The following is a 24,632-nucleotide window of genomic DNA, read 5'->3' as shown; positions in this document are numbered from 1 at the left end:
TTGTGCTTCTATTTCCAGAACATAATGATCTACTTGACCATCTGAGGGGTGAGAGAACTTATCTCTGATGGTCAAGGAGTGACTTCAGGCAGAAAACAGGAAAATCTACGAACAGGTCACATTTCTTATTTTTGCCTTGGATGTCATTGAATATACCAGAAGCAGCTTATACCAGAAAATGTTCATACAGAAGACACCATTTTTTGGTTTACTCACACAAAGAGACAGACACGGACAGAGACAGAGACAGAGAGAGAGAGAGAGAGAGAGAGAGAGAGAGAGAGAGAGAGAGAGAGAGAGAGAGAGAGAGAGAGAGAGAGAGAGAGAGAGAAAGAGAGAGAGAGAGAGAGAGATGGATGGATGTTTTATTGTTCTAATCAATGAGTTGATTTTGACAATTTTCAGACAACGAAATTAATAAGGGTGAGATACATTGGGCTTTAAACATAGCCTAAACATGCAAATAAGTGAGGCAAAATAAAGAAGAGCCTGCCAAATGTTGAGGCATAATCATGAAAACATAGCTTGGAAAGATGATATAACTTAAGCAAACATTGTCAAACGACACCAAGACACTTACACAGATATACACGTACAGACACGGACACGGACACACACACACACACACACATACAGATACACACGTGTGTGGGCACACACACACAGCAAATTATATGCAAATATACACATCTGAAGCAGTCATTAAATACATACAACAAATGCATGAAACTATTACAGTAGGTATCATATGCTTGATAGCAAAAGCATACACACACACACACACACACACACGCGCGCACGCACACACGCACGCACGTAAATACATAAACATACATACATACACACACGCGCGCATGCACACACACACACACACACACACACCAATTAACGCACATATTTTCCGAGATGAAATGCATAATAAGAAGAGGTTGTAACATGCCAGGGAGTTAACGTTTACGGCACCTTCAAGTCAATCTCTTGTTACGGGGAATGCATCAATGATTCCAGAGCATGATATATGTTCGTACAGGGAACGCGAGAATCACGTGAGCGGTTCGTTTTCTGCTAGTCTTTTATGTCGCATTCGTGAGGCCAAGAACAGGTACTTTGCAAAGGATACAAGCTGATCCTCCACCGTACAAGTGAGCAAATATCGTAAACAGTCTTCATCTGAAAAATACTGTATTCTGCCAATATATCTCTGCCTGATGCCATCGTTGGGGCAATAAAAAAACAACATGGCTTTCGTCGTCAGCAGTATGAGGCAGAAAGGACAATCACGACTGGTGTCAGAGTGAGAGTAACGATGTCGATGGGCATTGAATGGGGAGACCCCCAGTCTAAATCTAGACAAAGCAACTTTATAAAGGCTCACATGAATCATGTCCAGGTATTCTTCGTGCCCAATACAACTTTTAAAACTGTGGTAAAATTCAAGGCGTGTACTTTCTGACAGACGTGTAAACCATTCCTGTGAAAACTGGTGCCTCATTGTCTCCTTCAGGTCTCCCAGAAACAACTTTTCATCTGCCACCCCAGCAAACAACCAAACGAAACCATATCCAGACTTGCACAAAAGGTCTTTGACATGTGTGACCCAGTTTGTTTGCCCTCTGTCGTGATTGTTCAAAAGAGACAAAAGAGAGAGAGAGAGAGAGAGAGAGAGAGAGAGAGAGAGAGAGAGAGAGAGAGAGAGAGAGGAGGGAGGGAGGGAGGGAGGGGGGGAGGGGGGGAGGGAGGGAGGGAGGGAGGGAGGGAGGAGGGGGGGGGAGGGAGGGAGGGAGGGAGGGGGGGGAGGGGGAGAGAGGGGGGAGGAGGGAGGGAGGGAGGGAGGGAGGGAGGGAGGGAGGGAGGGAGGGAGAGAGAGAGAGAGAGAGGGAGGGAGAGAGAGAGAGAGAGAGAGAGAGAGAGAGAGAGAGAGAGAGAGAGAGAGAGAGGGAGAGAGCAGACAAAATATTCCAAACAGAAACCAGGGATCCCGCTGAAGACAAACTCAAATTCCAGGCAGAAATTTACATCCAAGATAGTGCAATCTGAGGCAAATCTAAGCAGGTTTATAATAATTACATTTCTTGAAAATGTGCAAATTCGCAAAGAACTAGGAGCCCTGAGAAGGCAAAATACAGAGAAAGACAGAAGCACATCTTACTGCAACCAAGCTCGTCATCGCCGTTGCCGCAGTCATTGTCGTAATCACAGCGCCATCTGCTAGGTATGCACTTGCCCGTCCCACACGTAAAGGTTGTGATGGGGGGACAAGTGCTGTATGCTGAAACAATAATCATGCATAATAAACCAAGCCAGGCAGAGAGCTCAATGACAAGATATAAAACACAAAGCATGAAAGTCGTTAGTTCATTTCAATGTGTCTTATTCTCCCAGGTGCCAGATATTTTTTAAAGCATTTACTGTACTTCTCTTTGTTTCTAAGATCAAATGGTATTGTATAGGAACAGCAGACAACTTTTACAAAAATCTGAAGAGCAAGAAGAATTTCCCCCCCCCCCCCCCCCCCCCCCCCCCCCCCCCCCGTTGACTAATGGTTATGGCAATATGAAAAACCTGCGCTGTATGGATCTAGTCTTGTGCTACAAACGTTCCTGCATCAAAATACAGTGGAACCCCCTTTGAGAACCCCACAAATTTAAGAGTGTGTGTGTTTGTGTGTGTGTGTGTGTGTGTGTGTGTGTGTGTGTGTGTGTGTGTGTGTGTGTGTTCCTTAAAATTAAAATGAAGCAAAGAACCAAGACAGTACAGTAAGATGACTCACGGCAATCAGTTTCATCACTCATGTCACCACAGTCATCGTCTCTGTCACATTTCCAACTTATGGGAATACAACGTCCTTGATTGCATTTAAATTGGTCTGAAGTGCAGCTGCCTGAAAAGAAATTCAACAGCAAAATACACTAGGTTCAGTTTAATGTGTGTGTCTCTCTTTCAAAATCATGTTAAGCACAAACTGAGGGCACAAACACAGATACACATGTCTACAAAAATACAAATAGGGATACTTGTACATGCCCACACACACACAGATGCGCAAACATGCCCACAAACATATTCCAACACAAACATGCTCTCACACTGCACACATACACACACTGCACACTAAACGAAGGAACACACCCACCCCAGCCACACACACACACACACATACTCACACACACACTCACATGTACACACACATACACACACACACGCACACACATAAACACACCCACACACACCCAAAACACATTGCAAAGCTGAGTGTCACCTGTGGTGGCGTTGACAACACAAAAGTGACCCTGAATGACTTCGCCAGGGTTCTCGCAACCACAATGCTGGTCCCCAGACTGTTGAACCTCCGCACGAAACTCATCCGCACACAGACAGGTGCGGTTATGCTGCGATGCGTCGGTGGGGTGGGGCTTCGGACCGCACAGCTGGGAGCAGGGGGCAGTGGGGGGACTGCATGCGCCTTTACCTGAAATGCAAGTTCAAGGAATGGTGTGCAATCTCCATGTCAGTTGTCTTTTATTTTTACATTTAGTCAAGTTTTGACTAAATGTTTTAACATCAAGGGGGAATCGAGACGAGGGTTGTGGTGTATGTGTGTGTGTGTGTCTGTGTGTGTGTGTGGACTGGGTGGCCGAGTGGTAACGCACTTGTGCTCGGAAGCGAGAGGTTGCGAGTTCGACCCTGGGTCAGGGTGTTAGCAATTTTTTCCCCCCTTTCCTAACCTAGGTGGTGGGTTCAAGTGCTAGTCTTTCGGATGAGACGAAAAACCGAGGTCCCTTCGTGTGAGGTGAGTGAGACAACTATAAAACTGATCGCTCTGAGAGATGTGAGGTGAGAGAGAGAAAAGAGAATAAAACTGACCGCTTTGAGAGATGTGGGGTGAGAGAGACAAGTATAAAACTGACTGCTCTGAGAGATGAGGGGCGAGTGAGACAAGTATAAAACTGACCGCTCTGAGAGATGTGGGGTGAGAGAGACAAGTATAAAACTGACCGCTCTCAGCTGGATTTTGGTCGAACAAATTAAATATTACATTAGAAGATAAACACTGGAAATTAGCTAACGAATGCTCGACAGAAACCCGTCTTCGTCTATTGCATTGGAAAATTTTACACAATATATATCCCACCAATATTTTGCTACATAAGATGGGAATTCGTCAAACAAATCTTTGTCAGTATTGTAACGAAACCGACTTCATCGAGCACTTTTTTTGGCAGTGTAGAGCAGTGCAACCCATATGGCAGGAATGTCAAGGGTACATATTTAAATGTACAGGCAAAAATATAAAGTTAAGCTGCGAAGAGGCTCTTTTTGGGTATTTCACACGTGATATCCCCAGAGAGAAAACCTTCATAATTAATCACCTTATATTGATATCGAAAATGTGCATAAGCCAGTTTAAGTACGGAAATCCAAAAACTAACATGAAGATCTTATTTCAGAACCAAGCTCGAGTTCGAAATTTCTAGTAAAATTGAACTGTGTATAAGAATATAGATAACTAGTAGTATTGTGCTGTTAATGTAAAGTTATTTATATATGCGCTGTATGATGCTGTGCTGAAAACTAGTACTGTAATTGGTAATTTGTAAATTCTCGCCTTTGTCTATCGAGCGTTGGATTAATTAACCTGTTATGTATTGTCCCGCTGAAAATGTATTATATAACAGAATTATGGGAACAACAACAACAACACACACACACACACACGCACACACACACACGCACACACACACGCACATACACGCAGACATTAGTTAAATTATTGTTGTTGAATTAAAAAGTAATCTAATGGAAATGTAACCTGTAATGTAAAAGAAAACAAAATTAAAATTTCATTAAAAAAAAAAGACCAATGAGGAAGGATATGCTCACCGCCAAAAAAAAAAAAAAAAAAAAAAAAAAAAAGACGAAAGAGGCAAAAAAGATGGGTTGAAGCAGCCTTGCATGCAACTGAGGTCGAAAAAAAAAAAAAAAAAAAAAAAAAAGTATAAAACTGACCGCTCTGAGAGATGTGGGGTGAGAGAGACAAGTATAAAACTGACCGCTCTGAGAGATGAGGGGCGAGTGAGACAAGTATAAAACTGACCACTCTGAGAGATGAGGGGCGAGTGAGACAAGTATAAAACTGACCGCTCTGAGAGATGTGGGGTGAGAGAGACAAGTATAAAACTGACCGCTCTGAGAGATGAGGGCTGAGTGAGACAAGTATAAAACTGACCGCTCTGAGAGATGTGGGGTGAGAGAGACAAGTATAAAACTGACCGCTCTGAGAGATGAGGGGTGAGTGAGACAAGTATAAAACTGACCGCTCTGAGAGATGTGGGGTGAGTGAGACAAGTATAAAACTGACCGCTCTGAGAGATGAGGGCTGAGAGAGACAAGTATAAAACTGACCGCTCTGAGAGATGAGGGGCGAGTGAGACAAGTATAAAACTGACCGCTCTGAGAGATGAGGGGTGAGTGAGACAAGTATAAAACTGACCGCTCTGAGAGATGTGAGAGATGACCTTCATGTCCACCACGGTGAAGGAGAAGGTCTTCATGATGAGGACGGCGTCGTCAACCTGTGTGGGAGTGGTCATCAGCTTGGAGCCTCCATTGTTGATCCACAGCAGGTCCTCCTGCAACACAGTCATCACCGCCATCAGCACATCTGGCACAATCAGGCAATCCATTCAAGGACGAATGAGTTTCAAGGAAATAAATATCGCCGGGGTTCCCCTGGTGGGGGTCTTGAGGAAATTCCTCCTGAAGCGGAGGCCTTTTGGCCTTGTAAATATGAACTTAACCCCCTCAGGTAAAAGATACATGGTGCATGTAAAGAAAAACACCATTTATTTTATTTATTTTTATTGGTTTTGCTTTCGCGGAAATCCGTGAAAATGCGGAGAATATACAAAACCTAGCCTCTGCACTTTACTTTACATTATTACTTCATTATCCAATTGCCAAGAAATGCAGGTGGCTTCCTCCCTGTGAAGAGCTAGCAGCAATACGAGTTTCACTTCCAATGTGCATGCTTGTTTAGGTGCCATCTGCACTTCTTGCAGTATGACCCAGGTCTTTTACATGCCACTGCAGTGACACAGGTGTTGGACATGGATACTGTCTTTAAGTCTGCACATAGAGTTGAACCGTGTTTGCGCTGGCCTGGATGGGAACCTGTGACCCGAGGATTACAAGTCCAGTGCTCTACCAAGTGAGCTACCATAAAGGTATGACGTGATGGGTTACAAGTCCAGTGCTCTACCAAGTGAGCTACCATAAAGGTATGACGTGATGGGTTACAAGTCCAGTGCTCTACCAAGTGAGCCACCATAAAGGTATGACGTGATGGGTTACAAGTCCAGTGCTCTACCAAGTGAGCTACCATAAAGGTATGACGTGATGGGTTACAAGTCCAGTGCTCTATCAAGTGAGCCACCATAAAGGTATGACGTGATGGGTTACAAGTCCAGTGCTCTACCAAGTGAGCTACCATTAAGGTATGACGTGATGGGAAGACATTTCTCAACAAAGAACACCTGCTGTAGTCTTGTCAATATCTTGACCAAAGTGTACCTGTCAGGACAGGCCACCTGCAATATAGGGACACAAAAGTGCCCTTTCAATGTGGGTATCACTGCTATAAACTAATGCTCCAAGCCAGTGTAAAACCTATGACATTCATCATCCAAAATGGCCGGGGGGAGGGGGGGGGGGTGCATCAACAACAACTGTATGACTGTGCAGGTAAGTGTTAATTAGAATGCCTTGGAGAATGAGGATAATATGAGCTTGTGGCGATCATCCTTTCATGAGGATGAAAGTGGCTTGTTCATTTCATTGCTTCTCCCAGGTGCCAGGAGAGTGGTTCCGCATAACTCTCACTTACCCTATTACACATGTGGTATGTATATAGAGCGCTTACTTCCCTTTGTACTCAGATCAACAACAACAACAACGAAGCCCCTTCTCATCTATAAGCAACACCAAAACCCTCAACTCCTGCTGGGCAACCTTGAACTTGAACTGACCTTGAAGACAGCAATGGCGCCGGGGTTGTAGACGGCTTGACCTGGCAGCTGTAGCTGTGTGATGTTGGTGTTGTTGGTGGCAGCCAGGTGGTAGATGTGGTAGGGAAAGGTGGTGGTGGTGTAGTACAGCTCTTCGTGCACCACGTCCAGGGCCAGACCCTGGGGAGAGCCGTACAGACCAGACTGCTGCACCGCCTGTATGGAGCTGCGGTCACCGTTCATCCATGCGCGCATCACTTGGTTGTGTCCGCTGGACACCTCCAGCCAGTACATCCAGCTGTCATGGGCAGAGGCAGAGGTGACAGTGTCATGGATTACATATTCTTGACCAAGTGCTGATTCTGTACAGTAGAACCACCTTTTTAGAAAATGAATATGTAAACTAAGAGCAGAGATGACAGAATTACCCTTGAAGGCTAAAGTTTTGCGCTTAAAATCTAACCAGCTTTCTGCATTCTGTTAAAATCAAAGCATCCCTCTTCACACACACACACACACACACACACACACACACACACACACACACACACACACACACACACACACACACACCCATTTCTCTCTCTCTACCCGGAAAACAGAGAATGACTGCCTGAATGGCAGGGAAAAAGTGGTCATTCACATAATAACCCACCCATAAACGCAAGTGATGTCTTCCATTAGAGCTCGACTTCTAATTTTTATTACAATCATGCACCCATTCTGAGAAACACACCAAATGTCAGAAACAAAGAACAAGAACGGTAAATTAATGGAATGTTTAATTTATGGTAAAACAAAACATGACAAAATACATCCAGATGTGATTCTAATGCTTTGTTTTGTCATAAATTAAAAGAAATCTAAACAACGAAGTGACTGTGGTAAGATGAACAAAGTTAAAAAACAAAGGAATAAATTAAAAGTACCAATGACTTACCATTCTTGTTTTTTGTTTCTGAATTTGTTAACATTTGCAGTCTGGAATGTTTACGCCAAATTTCACCTTGAGAAAGCAGAGATCTTAGTGCAAAGAGTTTTGCACATAGTGGAACAGGGACAAAAGACCGACAAACAGACAAGAGCAAAACGTGTACATCACTGACCCGTGCACAGGGTCGACCACCAGCCGGGTAGGCCTGATGACGCTGGAGTGGTTGGCAATCAGACGTTTGCGAAAATGTCCGTTGCTCCGCATCACCTCGATGACGTGCTCACCCTCATCCGTCCAGTAAAGGTTTTCGTCTGTCCAGTCGTAGGCAAGGGAGGTCACCTGCTGCAGACGACTGTTGGCCAGCACATTGGTGGTGGTCGTATTGGTCAAGTTTAGCGACTGAAACGCAGCAAACCCAAAACCTTGTTCATTTACAAAGGTACCCCCTTTTAAGATCTTCCAATTAAAAACTTCCCGCCTTGTGGGACCTTGCTTTCTCACTTTTTCATAACTTCTGCAAATTTACCTCCCTTTTAGCATAGTCCAGAATTGACTCCGTGAAAGAGAAGTCACATACTGAAAGAAGAGCAACCCTTTGAGATTCACTCAGTGGGAGGGTGAATCTCACACAGGGCTAAATCGGGTTATTGTCATGACATCAAATTTTCTCAATTTGCTGGCCTGAAAGAGGGATATATGTAAGAAAACTTGCGGTAGTGTAATGGACTGTAGGTCTTTGGCATTCCTCTATTATTCACCTCCAAGAATACACTACTTCGTTAGTGTTTGCACAATGATAACAAATCTTGTGGTGTGTTGTTTTTCTCTCAAGTGTCTCCAGCTTCAAGACTGCATCTTAGGTGTGACATGGTGTCCAGATTCAAGTTACATTCAGCAAGTCAACATTCAATCCACATAGTGGCACCAATTCAAAGCACCAATAAATTTGCCAACACAGAACACTTAACAGAACTTTATTGTAAAGTTTCCCCCTGTACCCTGGCCTGCCAGACACAGACTAGCAGCATTACCTGAATGACAGACGGCTGGTAGGAGCTCCAAAACAGCTGGTTCCTGGCGTAATCAAAAGCGACAGCGCTGATGTGACCTCGCTGGCCGAAGGGCACACGGTACAGGTCGGTGGACTCAAAGTGTTCCACGTCAATTGCCTGGATACGATCTCTCCCCGCCACCAGAATGAACTCGTTCCTCTCTGAAATGGATATATCACCATACTAGTGACGCAAAGGGACAAATGTGCGGAGAACATATTCACATGATCCCATGCAGGGTTAAGTTTGCCTGGGATGTTAACAATGCTGAAATACAAAGTTGAACGTAAAATCAATTGAAAGTATTCTTTAACTTGAAGGCTGAAATCTTATCAGAACTCCTTTTCTTTCATGTTGATATGAGCTCATTCATTATCCACTCAACTGATTCTGTTTTTCAAGTCTGAAATCTTCTAAGAACTCTTATCTTGTTATGTGTGGATATGAACTCATTGTCGATTCAAACCCTTTCTTTTTCGGTTTTGATATGAACACATTATTCATTCACACTATTCTGAAATCTTGTCACAACCTGTTCTCCTTCTGTGATGAATAGTGTCACTAACCTTGTACAGGACAGGAGAACATCTTGGGAGCGTATATGTGCTCGTCTCCACCTGAACATGTGTCCCCTGACACACGCCGGTACCTGAAGCATCAATATCACCATCAGTTAAACACGCTTCCAGCATGACTTAATGCATCGTTACAAAATGCATCACAGACTATGTCAGTTACAACAGATTGATCTCTTCTGATAGAACTGATCACTTTCGCTCATGTGCTTAACATGTCTGCCAAATGAAACTATTAATTTTCTCAAAGCTTTCTTGGCTTCTACAGCAAAATCAGACTCTTATTTTGTGATAGAAGTAGACACTTATTGAAGATAGAAGTTACTTTTTTCAATACACTTTGCCATCATTGAATGTAAGTGACCTTTGTGAAGCCTCAAGTGTAATAATTTAGATTAAAAAAAAATTTTACCGCTGCAAATAGTGTTTAAGTGTAGCATTGTTATGAATGTATTTGCTTTTTCGCAAAAAATTAAATACATTTTCAAAACGTTTGTTTGGAAAACAGAAACATAGTGGCCAATAGACTGAAGGGTGTCTGCAGTGTTACTACTCATTGTGAACAATGTTTTATTACCCATATTCTGACAGCTGCACAGAGTGACAATCAAAAATGAGTATCAAGACTCACAAGGAAAAAGCAAACTGTTGCATGCTTGTGATTATTTGTTTGAGCGTAGCAATTCGAAGCTTGGCATAATAGCGTAGCAATTTGTCTTAAAACATAGGAAGGACCTGTAACAGAAAGTGTAACAGTTGGCAGTTCTGATTGACAGAGGTACTAGTGATGTTAATGTCCCTCCAATGAGAGGACATCTCCCAATAAAAGACATTATTCCCCCCTCTGCTTCTTTACCTCTGTAAACTTGTAGGGGTAGTTATTTTTCGATAATGACCCAGCAACCAAACAAATAACGACCCAGCAACAGCCTGAATCCTCGATAGTGCAATGGGTTGAGAAGTTGTTCTGTTTCGGTACTACTTTTTGCGACTGAAAAGTTCCGAACGCTCTAATGTACGAAGTATACATCTCTGGAGCAAACAATACAAACATACCACATTTAAATTAACAACTACAGGCCTGAACACATGAATCTCCATATAAAATCCATGAGTTCGGTTGTTTTCTGAATCAAGATCTGCCGTGCTCAAACGTTCATCACAAGCAATTTCCCGCAAGGCAAGTAACTCATACTTTGTCTAGCGACAAGAGTAGTTCCCCTTCTTTTCACTCAGTTTCCGACAACAGAATGCAATCTGACGGTCAGTTTTCAACAATATTTCATTTAATAAACGGATCACACGCAACCAAATGCACACATCTCATCAATTTAAACAACATAAAGCGGTTTCATACACTATTTTCCCCAGAAAACTGAACTTCATACAGTTTTTAACGTTGGAACACGGGTGCAAAAGTTCGTCTGCTAGTCCCATTTGACGAAAGAACATTATCCTAAGCGATACCAAAACATATACAGAACACACAATATCTGCCTTTGCCGCCACAGCAGAATAACAGCATATCTGTGTACTTGATTTTAGTCCAAAATAGGAAAACTGACAAGAAGTGTTAACAGAATGGAATGATTTGCACGGAACTATACAACCGCGCATTAATCGATCGCCTGCGCAGGTTGACTGGTTGAGTGAATAGGATTCGATCAAACTTTCGCAAAAAACCTCCTCTTTTCTTTGAATAACTGAAGAAAGGAGGAATAAAGAGGTTACACACCTCGTCTCAGTGATTATAAAAAATAATGGTCTCAGTTCGCGGTCATGAAAAAGCTCGCTAAAGCTCGCATTTTTCATGATCCGCCAACTTCGACCATTATTTTTAATAATCACTGAGACTCGGCATGTAACCTCTACGTCATCTGTCCTTTAAGGGCACATTCTTTCTGATGTAAGCAATCATGTTCAACATCACAGCTCTGTCTAGGCTTTTACATGGGATGACAACATCCCTCAGCTCCAACACACACCAACATTCTTCTTCTTCTGCGTTTGTGGGCTGAAACTCCCACGTACACTTGTATTTGTACGTGTATGACCGTTTTTACCCCGCCATTTAGGCAGCCATACGCCGCTTTTGGAGGAAGCATGCTGGGTATTTATTTGGTGTGACATGATCATTCTTACAGAAAGGAATGCTTCAAGCATTTCCTATGTAACATTGCCCGAGTATTGTTTTCCTTCTAATGTGCCATTTATCAGTCTTGGCTGTTTCCAGTTTCAAAACATGGTACAGTGGAACCTCCTTTTAATACTCCTTAATTCCCCCCCCCCCCCCCCTTTTTTTAAAGACCTTACTTCCTCATACTTTCTGTTTATATCCTCTGTAATTTGACCTCCATTTTAAGACTTCCTCCTTTTTACATTTAGTCAAGTTTTGACTAAATGTTTTAACATAGAGGGGGGAATCGAGACGAGGGTCGTGGTGTATGTGTGTGTGTGTGTGTGTGTGTGTGTGTCTGTGTGTCTGTCTGTCTGTCTGTCTGTCTGTCTGTCTGTGTGTGTAGAGCGATTCAGACTAAACTACTGGGCCGATCTTTATGAAATTTGACATGAGAGTTCCTGGGTATGATATCCCCGGACGTTTTTTTCATTTTTTCGATAAATACCTTTGATGACGTCATATCCGGCTTTTTGTAAAAGTTGAGGCGGCACTGTCACACCCTCATTTTTTCATTAAATTGATTGAAATTTTGGCAAAGCAATCTTCGACGAAGGCCGGGGTTTGGTATTGCATTTCAGCTTGGTGGCTTAAAAACTAATGAGTGAGTTTGGTCATTAAAAATCGGAAACTTGTAATTAAAATTATTTTTTTATTAAACGATCCAAAAACAATTTCATCTTATTCTTCGTCATTTTCTGATTCCAAAAACATATACATATGTTATATTTGGATTAAAAACAAGCTCTGAAAATTTAAAATATAAAAATTATGATCAAAATTAAATTTCCGAAATCGTTTTAAAAACACTTTCATCTTATTCCTTGTCGGTTCCTGATTCCAAAAACATATAGATATGATATGTTTGCATTAAAAACACGCTCAGAAAGTTAAAACGAAGAGAGGTACAGTAAAGCGTGCTATGAGGCACAGCGCAATCGCTACCGCGCCAAACAGGCTCGTCACTTTCACTGCCTTTTGCACTAGCGGCGGACTACGTTCAGTTTCATTCTGCGAGTTCCACAGCTTGACTAAATGTAGTAATTTCGCCTTACCTGACTTGTTACATTTAGTCAAGTTTTGACTAAATGTTTTAACATAGAGGGGGAATCGAGACGAGGGTCGTGGTGTATGTGTGTGTGTGTGTGTCTGTGTGTGTGTGTGTGTGTGTGTCTGTGCGTGTGTGTGTGTAGAGCGATTCAGAGTAAACTACTGGACCGATCTTTATGAAATTTTACATGAGAGTTCCTGGGTATGATATCCCCAGATGTTTTTTCATTTTTTCGATAAATGTCTTTTATGACGTCATATCCGCCTTTTTGTAAAAGTTGAGGCGGCACTGTCACACCCTCATTTTTTAATCAAATTGATTGAAATTTTGGCCAAGCAATCTTCGACGAAGGCCGGACTTCGGTATTGCATTTCAGCATGGAGGCTTAAAAATTAATTAATGACTTTGGTCATTAAAAATCTGAAAATTGTAATTAAAATTATTTTTTTATAAAACGATCCAAAATTACTTTTATTTTATTCTTCATCATGTTCTCATTCCAAAAACATATAAATATGTTATATATTCGGATTACAAACAAGCTCTGAAAATTAAAAATATAAAAATTATGATTAAAATTAAATTTCCGAAATCGTTTTAAAAACAATTTCATCTTATTCCTTGACATTCCTGATTCCAAAATCATATAGATATGATGTGTTTGGATTCAAAACACGCCCAGAAAGTTAAAAACGAAGAGAGGTACAGTAAAGCGTGCTATGCAGCACAGCGCAACCACTACCGCGCTAAACAGGCTCGTCACTTTCACTGCCTTTTGCACTAGCGGTGGACTACGGTCATTGTGAAAAAATGCAGTGCGTTCAGTTTCATTCTGTGAGTTCCACAGCTTGACTAAATGTAGTAATTTCGCCTTACCCGACTTGTTACAACCTGTTTTTCTCTGAGTTTTGGAGGTCTATCAAGGGGGGATCCACTGTAACAACAGCCAGAGCTTCTGGTACCACTGCACAACTTACCCGTGAGTGTAGGAGTAAAAAGTACCAGGGGGACAGGGGTGTGGACGGCCGTGGACCAACGAGTCCTCAATGTGGTCGTCACGAATACAGGTGCTGTCAAAGCGGTCGTCACTCAGTTTGTAGCCAAAGTCACTGAAACATCCATAAATGCATAAATATAGCGGTCCTCGCCTGGCCTACAGCTCAAGTAGCTAAAACACAGATCAAGAGCTCTAGTCTTCATCTCAGACAAATCAAATCTGCATCAGTGTATCAACTGTTTAGCTTTTCAGGTTATCAGCATACTTCCCTGGGTATATGAAAAAGAATATGTGCGTGTGTGCGTGCATGGGTGTGCGTGTTAGTGTGAACATCCATCTGTGTGTGTGTCTGTCTGTGAGGTCATGGGGAGGGTAGGTTCAAGGGGGAAAGAAGGAACAGAACCAAAACTAACAAAACTTCCACACCATTACACATTGTTCAAATCAGGCCAAACAAGCCACAGTGCATGGATCAGCCCACCATTTCTCACCATTCAAAGTCGTCGCGAGTGCAGCTGCAGTTGCGCAGATCCTTCATGCGGACAAAGTCGTTCCCGTTGTAGCAAATGGCGTCACTGACCCTGCGCGTAAAGGTCAGTTTCTTGCCCAGCAGGCAGCCAGCGTCAGGCACCTCGTCCGGCAGTGACCACTCCTTGTAGTCGTCTGGTGAACACTGGTTACCTGCAGACAGTAGACATGACCAGTAAATAGATCTATCCTCTGATCGCTCCTCTCCTCTCGGTCAACAACAATTCAACACGATACGGCAGTGACCACTCCTTGTAGTCGTCTGGTGAACACTGGTTACCTGCAGACAGTAGACATGACCAGTAAATAGATCTATCCTCTGATCGCTCCTCTCCTCTCGGTCAACAACAATTCAACACAATACTGCTGGAATACACACACCCCACAAATGACAGAGAAAACCAAACAGCAATGAAATCAACTGCATTTCCCTGCTGACCCCATGGCAAGGTAACTATAGTCGATTCTCTCCAAACTGGAAAACCAGTCAACATAAGTTTACATCAAGGAAATAGCTAAACTCCCATGAAAAGCCTGAAGAGAAAGTAAGCTGAGTAAATGCTTCCCTTGACTTTCTGCCTTTCAATTTATGTTATTTATTTTTCTCTATTCTTTTAAAATGTTGCTTTACATACTTTCTCTCAAGGGGTCCTAAACCCAACACACAGAATTAAATCCACACAACCAGTGTACTGCAAAAGCATTTCTCTGACCATAATAAAAAAAATCCCAGTAGCATCAAAACTACACCCAACATACAGAAAGAAAGCCAACACCAAGCAAAACCAACCCAGCAGCCGTGACGCATTGAGCTGGAAGAGAATCCAGCTGTGGTGATCAGGTTTGGAGCCGAAGACCGAGAACACAGTGGTCCTCTCCCCTGGTTCCGTCAGAATGCCGTAGATACGCACAGACTGGTTGCTGAACTTAAACGACTGCCACGTCTTTCCTTCATTCCACGAGTAGCTGCAACAAAAGATTAGTTTCAGGAGAGGCTATTCTCAGAGAAGGGGGAGGGGGGGGGGGGAGGGTGATCCACGCTGCATGTGCATGTACTCTTTGTCTTTACAGTTTCTTTGCCATACACACATAAAAGTTAAAGACACAAATGAACCCACACACAACATTTTTTAATTACTTTCATCCGTCGATACAATATTTGATGTTAGCATTATGGACTCCTTCAAAGACGGAGAACGGCTGCCAATATCGCGGGGTGATGGAAAACAGTTGCGCACATAATCTTCCCGTCTGAAGTACAGTCACCCTCTCTGTACCAAGCGGCCCTGCGAGTGTTAAAGCATGATGGGTGCGCTCCACAACGACCCCTACATGAGTGACAACTCCTGACTGTAATGCACCGTGTCAGCCACCACAGATGTGTCCAGGTTTTCACGCGGCACAAAAGCACGCTGCCAGGCTGTTGATTGTGGGTATGTGTCCATGTGGAAGGGTGCTCTTATTGTGTGGAAACACCGGGACAGATCTGTCATTGTGGGTATGTGTCCATGTGGAAGGGTGCTCTTATTGTGTGGAAACACCAGGACAGATCTGTCATTTTGGGTATGTGTCCACGTGGAAGGGTGCTCTTATTGTGTGGAAACACCGGGACAGATCTGTCATTTTGGGTATGTGTCCACGTGGAAGGGTGCTCTTATTGTGTGCAAACACCGGGACAGATCTGTCATTTGGTTGACACGATCGTTCACACAGGAAGGAGTGTTTGCTTACAAGGAAGGGGTGGGGCTGGAAAATCAGATGCTTGTCTTTTCTTTGAACTAACGTCTAACATCCTACCACTCACAAGCCAAAGCTTTTACGATACTTAACTCTTACTACAATCAAAAAGAAGCATTTCAGTTTGAACAAAATTTTAGTCAATGTTATTATCGTGACAAATATACAATATCTGGCATTGAGAATCCGTACTCAAGCATAATGCTTAAATTGCAAATCCCAAGTAAAGAAGCATTTCCACAAAGTTGACTTACTAGACACTGTCGGTGAGCTGGAACTGGCGAGCAGCCAGCATGATGCCTCCGTGGTCGGCCATGGAGAACATGTAGTTCCCGTCCATCACCTGACAAACAAGCAGTTCATTATTGTTCTCACGCATTTCCAATCCCATCCTAAGTTCAAGCACAATACTACAAGCCGGCAGAGATCTAGCAAAGAAAAAGAAAAATGAAATATATTGACCATAAAGACTTCATGATAATCTGATTTATTTGTGTGCTAGTATGCCTGTGTTGGTGTATGACAATTTGTGTGCTAGTATGCCTGTGTTGGTGTATGACAATTTGTGTGCTAGTATGCCTGTGTTGGTGTATGACAATTTGTGTGCTAGTATGCCTGTGTTGGTGTATGACAATTTGTGTGCTAGTATGCCTGTGTTGGTGTATGACAATTTGTGTGCTAGTATGCCTGTGTTGGTGTATGACAATTTGAGCATCGTGTGCATGCATGGAAGAATGTACTGTCCTAGCGAAGAACAAAACCGTAAACACACTGAAACACTTTTGGTATATTTCTTGGTTCCCTTCCAGAGTGCCACTGCTAAATGAGGCCAGCACTACCCACCACGTGTAGCCGGCATCGTGCGACACAAACATGTCGTGCTGGCTCTTCAGGCTCTTTCCCACAGTGTATAGCCAGTACTACCCACCTGATACCAGGTGTAGCCAGCATTGTGTAACACAAACATGTCTTGCTGGCTCTTCAAGCTTTTTCACACGGTGCTAAGTGTATAGCCAGCACTACCCACCTGATACCAGGTGTAGCCAGCATTGTGTAACACAAACATGTCTTGCTGGCGCTTCAAGCTCTTTCCCACGGTGCTAAGTGTAGCCAGCACTACCCACCACGTGTAGCCAGCATTGTGTGACACAAACATGTCTTGCTGGCTCTTCAGGCTCTTTCCCACAGTGCTAAGTGTATAGCCAGCACAACCCACCTGATACCAGGTGTAGCCGGCATCGTGTGACACAAACATGTCTTGCTGGCTCTTCAAGCTCTTTCCCACTGTGCCACTGCCCAGGATGAGACCAGGGGCGGACGGGCGGCTCAGCACTGGCTGTGCCTGGCTGCCAGGGTACAGGCGTAGAAACTCTTGGGACAGGTGCAGAGAGCAGTTTTGACTCTGAGGAAGAAAATACATCCCGTGTTTATAAGTTAAGTTGTGGAGATCAACGGAGAAGAAGTGCACTTTAATACAGGAAGATCTGAGGCAGAAAAAAGTGCATTACGGCGTACGCAAAAACTAGGAGACTGAGGTCAAAGTGAAATATGTCAACAACTTTTCAATTCAATCATGAAGCAAATCAAATATCACTGCTGGATAATCCAAAGTCACATTGACTTAAACAACATGTTAGTTCACCTTTCACACAAATGGCGTACCTGAATTTAAGAAATGTTGTTAAGTATTAAGCCCTTTGTGTGACATTTTCAGCAAAAACCTTTTGACTGCCTAAAAAAAGTAATACTACACAGCATGTGCATGTTGCAAAGAAGCTCTTTTCAATAGTCCTGATAACTTCCGTTATTCAGTCTCCTTAAGAGACCTACGAATCTGTAACCCTCGTAATGTAGTGGCACCCTGAAAGCATGTTTAATGTTTTTGTGCTTTCGACGAAGTAAATCATTCTCTGTGAGAAATGTTCTCTTAAATATGATTGACAATACATGATTTAACATTCGTTAATCTAATTCTATCCATACCAGGCACAAATATAAACAGCATTTCATTATAAAATAATCAGTTTTGGTCTTCTTCTGGAAAGCTGTCCAAAACCAGTCACGCCAAAATTCCATGATGACGATATGCCTCTCCACAGACCAAACATATCTAAAGAAAGCATTTCTTCTCTGAATGTGCTTTGGCCTGTTTTCTCTCTCTAAAGGGAAAAGAACACTGGACCACTTTTGACAAAGAGACATTTCTGACTGTGTGGAAACAAAGGTACCCTGGAAAGGCATTCAAAACCAGTGTCACTATCAGAAACATTTTGTCCTGGAGCCTCAGTAAAGCTTAATTCTAAATCTGTCATTAAAGACTTCTTATCCTTTTTATCCAGTCACCTTTATTAGTACTCAATAAATCCAGGAACGTATACAGCAAAAGAAAGGTGGTAACAATTTCTAGCAGCAGGAACATGCACACTGCATCACTGAAACGGACATAAGCAACAATTATATGAATACACAAACTGTACTTCACATTCTAAAGTTAGGACTAACACAAAAGAATATGTTTGAACACTCCTCCAGTGCAACTGACATCAACAACTCAGCTTCAGGACATTCAAGTTCTACGTCCTGGGACTGAAAGCAGGAAACAAGGTTGTAAGATTCAACACTGAAATGAGTAGTTCGATCTGACTGCCGACTCTCATCTGTGTCCACAGGTAAAACTATTGACAAAACTGACCAACTTGTACCAGAGCAATACAACATGCAATTCACTAGTGTGCTCATGAACTAGGTGTTATTCATTCATGAAGGCTGTGTAAAGATGACATTGTCAAAGCCAAATGACATCTGTGTTCGGTGCCAACGGGTCGACCATTGAGGTGCAGTGCAATCATGTTCACCACTGAGAAAAAAGTTGAAACAATCTGCTAAAAATAAAAACAGAAAGATCCACAGGTCTAACCATGCTTTTGTTAATCAATGCTGACATTCATGCAAACACAGGTTCAAAGGAGGAAGGTGCTATGGTTTCACACAAGACAATCAACTGAAATGTGAACAAAAGGAATGGGGGAAACACAGGAAAGCATCCTATTCACGCTGATGCAGAAACATCTAAGGCAGCAAAAGAAATTTTCAAGAACAAAATGAAGTGTTTAACAAAGTCACTGTTCATTCAGTCTCAACTTCAACAACGAATAAACAACAACTCATTTCTATATACTGTAATCTGTTCTTTAAAAGTTGCAAGTGTTTAACTGAGGTCTCACTTTTTATGCTGAACTTTTCAATTCTAACTAGACAAGTTAACAACCCTCTTCATCAACTCAAGCTTAACACTCTTTTCAATAATGTTCATAATCAATGTCATACTTATAAAGGGACGTAATACTTCTCTGCCAGTGTGTGTTCTGATCTGTAATTCAAGGTTTCTTAAAGATTCTTGCCCCATTAGCACCTGACAGCATGTTTCAATTCTCATTTGCATCATCAAAGATCTTGATCAAGAATTAGCACAAATAATTCAGTCTAACATGCATAGCATAAACATGTGCAGATCTGGCACTTCATAAAGGAAGAAACAGAAACATTTCATTAGGTTTTATCCATGCCATTTTAGTCTTCATGCAGAAAAACCCCAACTATGTTATCCACATAATATTCACAGATATAAATAGATGATGTTTGGAAATAACTCTTGTCAAGATTGTAATGTATGGGTTGTGGGAGAGTTGCTCACCCTTGGAAATATGGGAGCAAACAAACCCACATGACATTGAAGGCCAATCACTATGGAGCAGCGTGTCTCCAAAAGTGATGTCTGCATATTTCCAAGGAACAAACTCTTTCACAACCCATAAAAATGACAGTTTTTCCGGAATTCGTCCATTTCAAACATTAAAAATATAAGACTACAAAGGAATCATAAAGGCCACAGTCTGTTATGAAAGTACACACTTTGCACAGAATTTGGGTTCAATTAAAAGAGTTACAACACAATGCTGAAAAAAATCAACGACAGTAGTAAATGTTGCATCTCAAATCAAGACAACAGGTTTAGTGCTCAACATCAACGCAGTTTAATTACCTGGTTTTTATTCCAGTAGGGCTTTTTCTTTTTCTACAAACCGTGAAAGAAAAACAGTTCATCTTTTAACTCAGGTATTGGAAGAAACAACAGAAAGCAAAATAAGCAATCACACTTTCATCTCCGTATTACAGTGGAACCCCCTTTTAAGACCCCCCAATGTAAGACTCCCTCCTTTTTAAGACCTTGTTTTCTCAGACTTTCTGTTCAAAACCTCAGTAAATGTACCTCCATTTTAAGACTCCCTCCTTTTTAAGACCTGATTTTTCTCAGATATTTGGAGGTCTTAAAAGGGGGTCCCACTGTACAGGACTTTAAAGCACACTACTTCCTGTGTAAACAGCTCGGCTCATCTACATGGGATAAGACCTTCCCTCCACTTGGTCACAAGGAGTGTGCCTTGCAAGAAATCCTAAATGGGGTCTTACAACCGTATCATAAGTATTACCCCAGTCTCTGTGTGAGCAAAGAAACAAATGCATCACTTGCAAAAAGTTAACAAAACCCAAAACAACAAAAGTTGTACAATACATAATTGCACAGGGGAGTATCTGCACAGAGACATTTCTTGACCTCTACGTGTTAAGCATGCTCCACGCACAGCCTTTTATACAGCCAGTGTGTCACAGTGTGTCCCTGCATGGGCATGTGTTTGTTTGTTCTTGCTCCACAACCAAAAGCACCACCACCATCAAGCGTTTCACCACCCTTACTTCATGCTCCCAAAAAAGTCACACCCAGCATTCTTTGTTGAAATAATAAAGAAAACCTAAAATAAACACTCCCAAAGCCATATATATATATATACAGTTGAACCTGCCCTGGTGACTACCTCTCCATAACGACCACAACGGATCCCAGACTAACTTTTATTCTATATATATAACCAACCCTTCTGTAGTGACCACCTGTCAATGAAGACCATTTTTGGTCGGCCTCTTGGTTGTAAACGGGTCTGACTGTATATACAATGACACAAAACAGATGCCCCAGAAAAACTGTATCCTTCAAGTATTGGAGTGATGTCCAGTGACATACCTTGGTGCAATTTCTGTTGGGCCGCCCGTGCAGGTCGGTGGGGGGGTTGAGCAGGTTCCATTCGCCTCCCTTGTCGAAGGTGATGAGACTGCGCTGGTTCTCTACGCTGAACGAGCCGTTGGCGCTGATCAGCTGGGACGCGATGTAGATCCCACGCAGGCCCGCCACCTTGTGGATGTCCGCGAATGATTCGTTGTAGTAGTAGCTGTTCATGACGAGACAATGAAGAAAATACAAAATTGTAACAGGGTGAATTTTGTCACAAGGTTCACACAGCTTTTTCTCTTTTTGAATTCCTGAAGTTTTCAGAAGCACCTCTCAGCTATTATGTCTACTTTCCAACAACAACAAAAAACACCTTGTTACGGGATCAAAAGGATGGTACCTGTAATAGCCAGGAAAGCCAACAGGCGCCTTCCAAAGAGAACACATACCTGAGCCATGTGTCCTTGTGGGCCCCCTGGGGGTTGAAGTAGACAATGTGTTCCAATGAGAGGGAGAAGCGAGAACCCTCCACATCCGAGATGTAGAGGTGGGTGTCACTAGTGTTGTGCACTACGCACAGCATCACCTGACCCTCTGATGCGTCCGCCATGTAGTAATCCTGTGGACAAGGTCAACAAAATATATGCTCTTTACACAAAAAAAGTTGAAGCCCCGTCAAGAAAATGAATTACATTTTGTCGTGGAAGCATGTTGCTACAGTGCATTATTTTGTCAGTGTGTCGGCTTTTCAACACAACTTAGTAAACACTGTTCATGCACCCCATTTTTCCCTGTTGTACAAGTATTTTTCCCTGCCTTGTCTTAAGACAATTTTGTAGGACTGTGAAAACCATGCACCCCATTTTTCCCAAAAATGAGAATCTGTCCACCCTTTTTAGCATCATGCAATACAACTGTCTGCTGAAAAATGTTTCTAGAGCAACATGCACTCACTGTCCTCTTGTGAATTCTAAAAAGGGTAGGTTTCAACCAAATTATTGAACCTTTGATTTTTAGCAAAGTTTTAAAGATTGTATACATTTTCTTGACTGATCCTTCAATTTTCGGGAGAGTAAACTAAATGAAAGCTGAAATACCTGTGCTGTAAAACATCTGTCTGAGTTGCTGTAGTTCATATGATTTAAATACATTTCTTTTCCCTGTGTGTGTGCTTCAGTTTTGGTTTTGTCTGTTTGTTGTTGCTGTTTTGTTTCTTTGGGTGCTTTTGTGGTTGATTTTCTTGTTCTTGTTCTTCTATTTGTTTTCTTGAGGGCGGGGTGGGGTATCATTAGTGATAAATCAACCTACCATCTAAATGTTCATGACAAATGTTGAACAGTTTCTCATATGAGTCCTGATTCTAACGTGTGCACGACTGTGTATAGGTGCAGCACAGGTCACCAGCAAATAACAATGAATGTTACAATGCCCCCAAGTAACCCCCAAGACATCAACCTCCATCCTTCCTCTAAAAGTGCCAGTGGAAACTTACAGTGTGTCCATGCTGAACGGGAAACTGAGCGTTGACAAAGTCCTGTCTCTTGTACGACACATAGAACTGCAGGGTCCCATTCGCATCACGAGAACCAAACAAACGCTGAAACAAATCAAACATAATACATTACAAAAAGGGAAAAGTCGACATCACTCTGATGCCTTCAAGACAATTTCCCTTTTGAACGTGTACATTTTAATGGCAAATAAAATTAGAGCGTCCTTTTTAGTACCTCAAAAAGTTCAGCTTCCTCCTTTTCTCTCAGATTTTCTTACAATAACATTTGTAAATTTACCTCCATTTCAAGACTCCTTCCCTGATTTTCTCAGATTTGTTAAGGTCTTAAAAGAGGGGGGGGGGGGGGTGTGTTACACTGTAGCAAGTCAAAAGCACCTGTTTCTTTGTGGCGAACATGTACTCCTCTTTCACTTCAAAGTCTTCCACTCCGTCGACGACGTTCTCATATTGGCCACTGACAAAGTAGTGACTGCTGCGCAGAACTTGACCTCCACCACTGGGACGTTTTTCTTCTATGTACACTGTGTTTTCTGCATCGTATGGCCTCACTCCCCTGTAAAAAAAAAAAGAATATAATAAAATTTGTGGGAGAGAGCTTTGAAAAACATTCAGAATTTTCACTTGCAGCTAAACAGAAAGGTCAAGTTAGTCAAAAAAAAGTCTTACAAGACAAATGTTGGTTTCCCACAGACAAAGAAACAAACAAATATGGACACAGACAATCAGACACATTGTGTCATGCACAGAATGTGAGACACACAGTCAAATACACACAGAGAACAGCACTGCTATCAATCAATCAATCAATGAGGCTTATATCGCGCGTATTCCGTGGGTACAGTTCTAGGCGCTCTGCAGTGATGCCGTGTGAGATGAAATTTTATACGGCCAGTAGAGTCCAAGCACTGATATTTGCCATTTTTGGTTGCACAGAGAAGGGGTTGGGGGAGGAGGGTGTGCATCATCCACACTGCATGTGCATGAACTCTTTGTTTTAACAGTTTCTATGCCGTACACACATAAACGTTAAAGACAAAAATGAACACACACAAGGAAACTAACACACAAATGAACCCACACCAAAAATGAACCCACACAAACTAACAAACACACACAAATAAACCACACACCAGAAGAGCCTGCAGGGATATATATATGCAGCATAGTGACAATTTTTATGCTCTGGGTTTTTCAATTTATGATTCAACTCAAGCAAATTTTGCCTGGTACCATTTATACAAACACAAACAAAGGTCTAAAAACAATTTTATGCTTCAGGGCTCACAAGTTGAATTTCTCAAGACCAACCACTAAGTGACTAAGAAAATCGAAGGATTACAAAATAAGCAGCAAACAATGCTGACACTTGAAACAAAGAAAATAACGACATAAATGGCACACTGAAACGAGAAGGAAAAGGTTACCAGAAAAAAGCCTTGACATCTTCTCTCATCAAGCGCCAGCTCACTCCAAAGTCTAATGAGACATACACCTGTCATCAAAAAAGCAAAAAGAGAAAGACTGTAGATATGTATGCGCATGTATACTAATCCACTAAGGCTTCCTATGTTAGCCCTGTACCATCAAACTTCTTGCCATTTGTACAACCTTTTTATTCTGACAACCCAAAAAACAGAGTACTGCAGCTGCCACAATGGCACAGTAGATTAAGCTAATCTCTCTTTCTGTGTCAGTGTGCAAGAGTTATACTTAGCTCTACCTAAAACTTCATAATGCCAGTGATGATAAAAATCACTTTTAAATGTCAGGCATTTGCCTATAATAGAATAAAATTGTTGCACAACATCTACACCACTCAATCCTCGGCATCGTTTCATCACTAATTACAGGGTAATGCAGAAAGGAACCCACTTTACAATGCCTAGAGTGTGTTTTTCTGTGGAACTGTTGCCTGTACAGATTCAAAGACAAGTACAGTGGTACCTGTGATGAAAGGACACCCTTGGCACCTGCCAAAAGTGTCCACATTGCAGGTGGCC

At 42.2% G+C, this 24,632-nt stretch overlaps 1 protein-coding gene across 2 annotated transcripts in view; it reads right to left on the bottom strand.

Moving 5' to 3' along the window:
• Positions 1 to 24,632, bottom strand: part of LOC138973152 (sortilin-related receptor-like) — an 84,561-nt gene that overhangs the window by 50,739 nt on the left and 9,190 nt on the right. Inside the window, exons 4-22 of one of the 2 annotated variants that reach the window (XM_070345829.1) lie at positions 24,057 to 24,124; positions 23,008 to 23,185; positions 22,612 to 22,716; positions 21,569 to 21,738; positions 21,135 to 21,339; positions 20,097 to 20,129; positions 17,271 to 17,456; positions 16,309 to 16,397; positions 15,108 to 15,283; positions 14,281 to 14,470; positions 13,770 to 13,901; positions 9,557 to 9,639; positions 8,970 to 9,151; positions 8,111 to 8,337; positions 7,026 to 7,302; positions 5,492 to 5,630; positions 3,260 to 3,469; positions 2,771 to 2,881; positions 2,150 to 2,269 (exon numbers count right to left, since the gene is read on the bottom strand). In XM_070345829.1, coding sequence (XP_070201930.1) covers positions 2,150 to 2,269; positions 2,771 to 2,881; positions 3,260 to 3,469; positions 5,492 to 5,630; positions 7,026 to 7,302; positions 8,111 to 8,337; positions 8,970 to 9,151; positions 9,557 to 9,639; positions 13,770 to 13,901; positions 14,281 to 14,470; positions 15,108 to 15,283; positions 16,309 to 16,397; positions 17,271 to 17,456; positions 20,097 to 20,129; positions 21,135 to 21,339; positions 21,569 to 21,738; positions 22,612 to 22,716; positions 23,008 to 23,185; positions 24,057 to 24,124 — 2,881 coding nt within the window. The remainder of the gene's footprint in view (positions 1 to 2,149; positions 2,270 to 2,770; positions 2,882 to 3,259; positions 3,470 to 5,491; positions 5,631 to 7,025; positions 7,303 to 8,110; positions 8,338 to 8,969; positions 9,152 to 9,556; positions 9,640 to 13,769; positions 13,902 to 14,280; positions 14,471 to 15,107; positions 15,284 to 16,308; positions 16,398 to 17,270; positions 17,457 to 20,096; positions 20,130 to 21,134; positions 21,340 to 21,568; positions 21,739 to 22,611; positions 22,717 to 23,007; positions 23,186 to 24,056; positions 24,125 to 24,632) is intronic. The other variant, XM_070345830.1, reaches the window with a different exon arrangement.

Source organism: Littorina saxatilis, linkage group LG8, assembly GCF_037325665.1.
Source record: "Littorina saxatilis isolate snail1 linkage group LG8, US_GU_Lsax_2.0, whole genome shotgun sequence".
NCBI lineage: Eukaryota > Metazoa > Mollusca > Gastropoda > Littorinimorpha > Littorinidae > Littorina > Littorina saxatilis.
The sequence above is the reverse complement of the archived record's forward strand: the minus strand, read 5'-3'. Positions and strand labels throughout refer to the sequence as shown.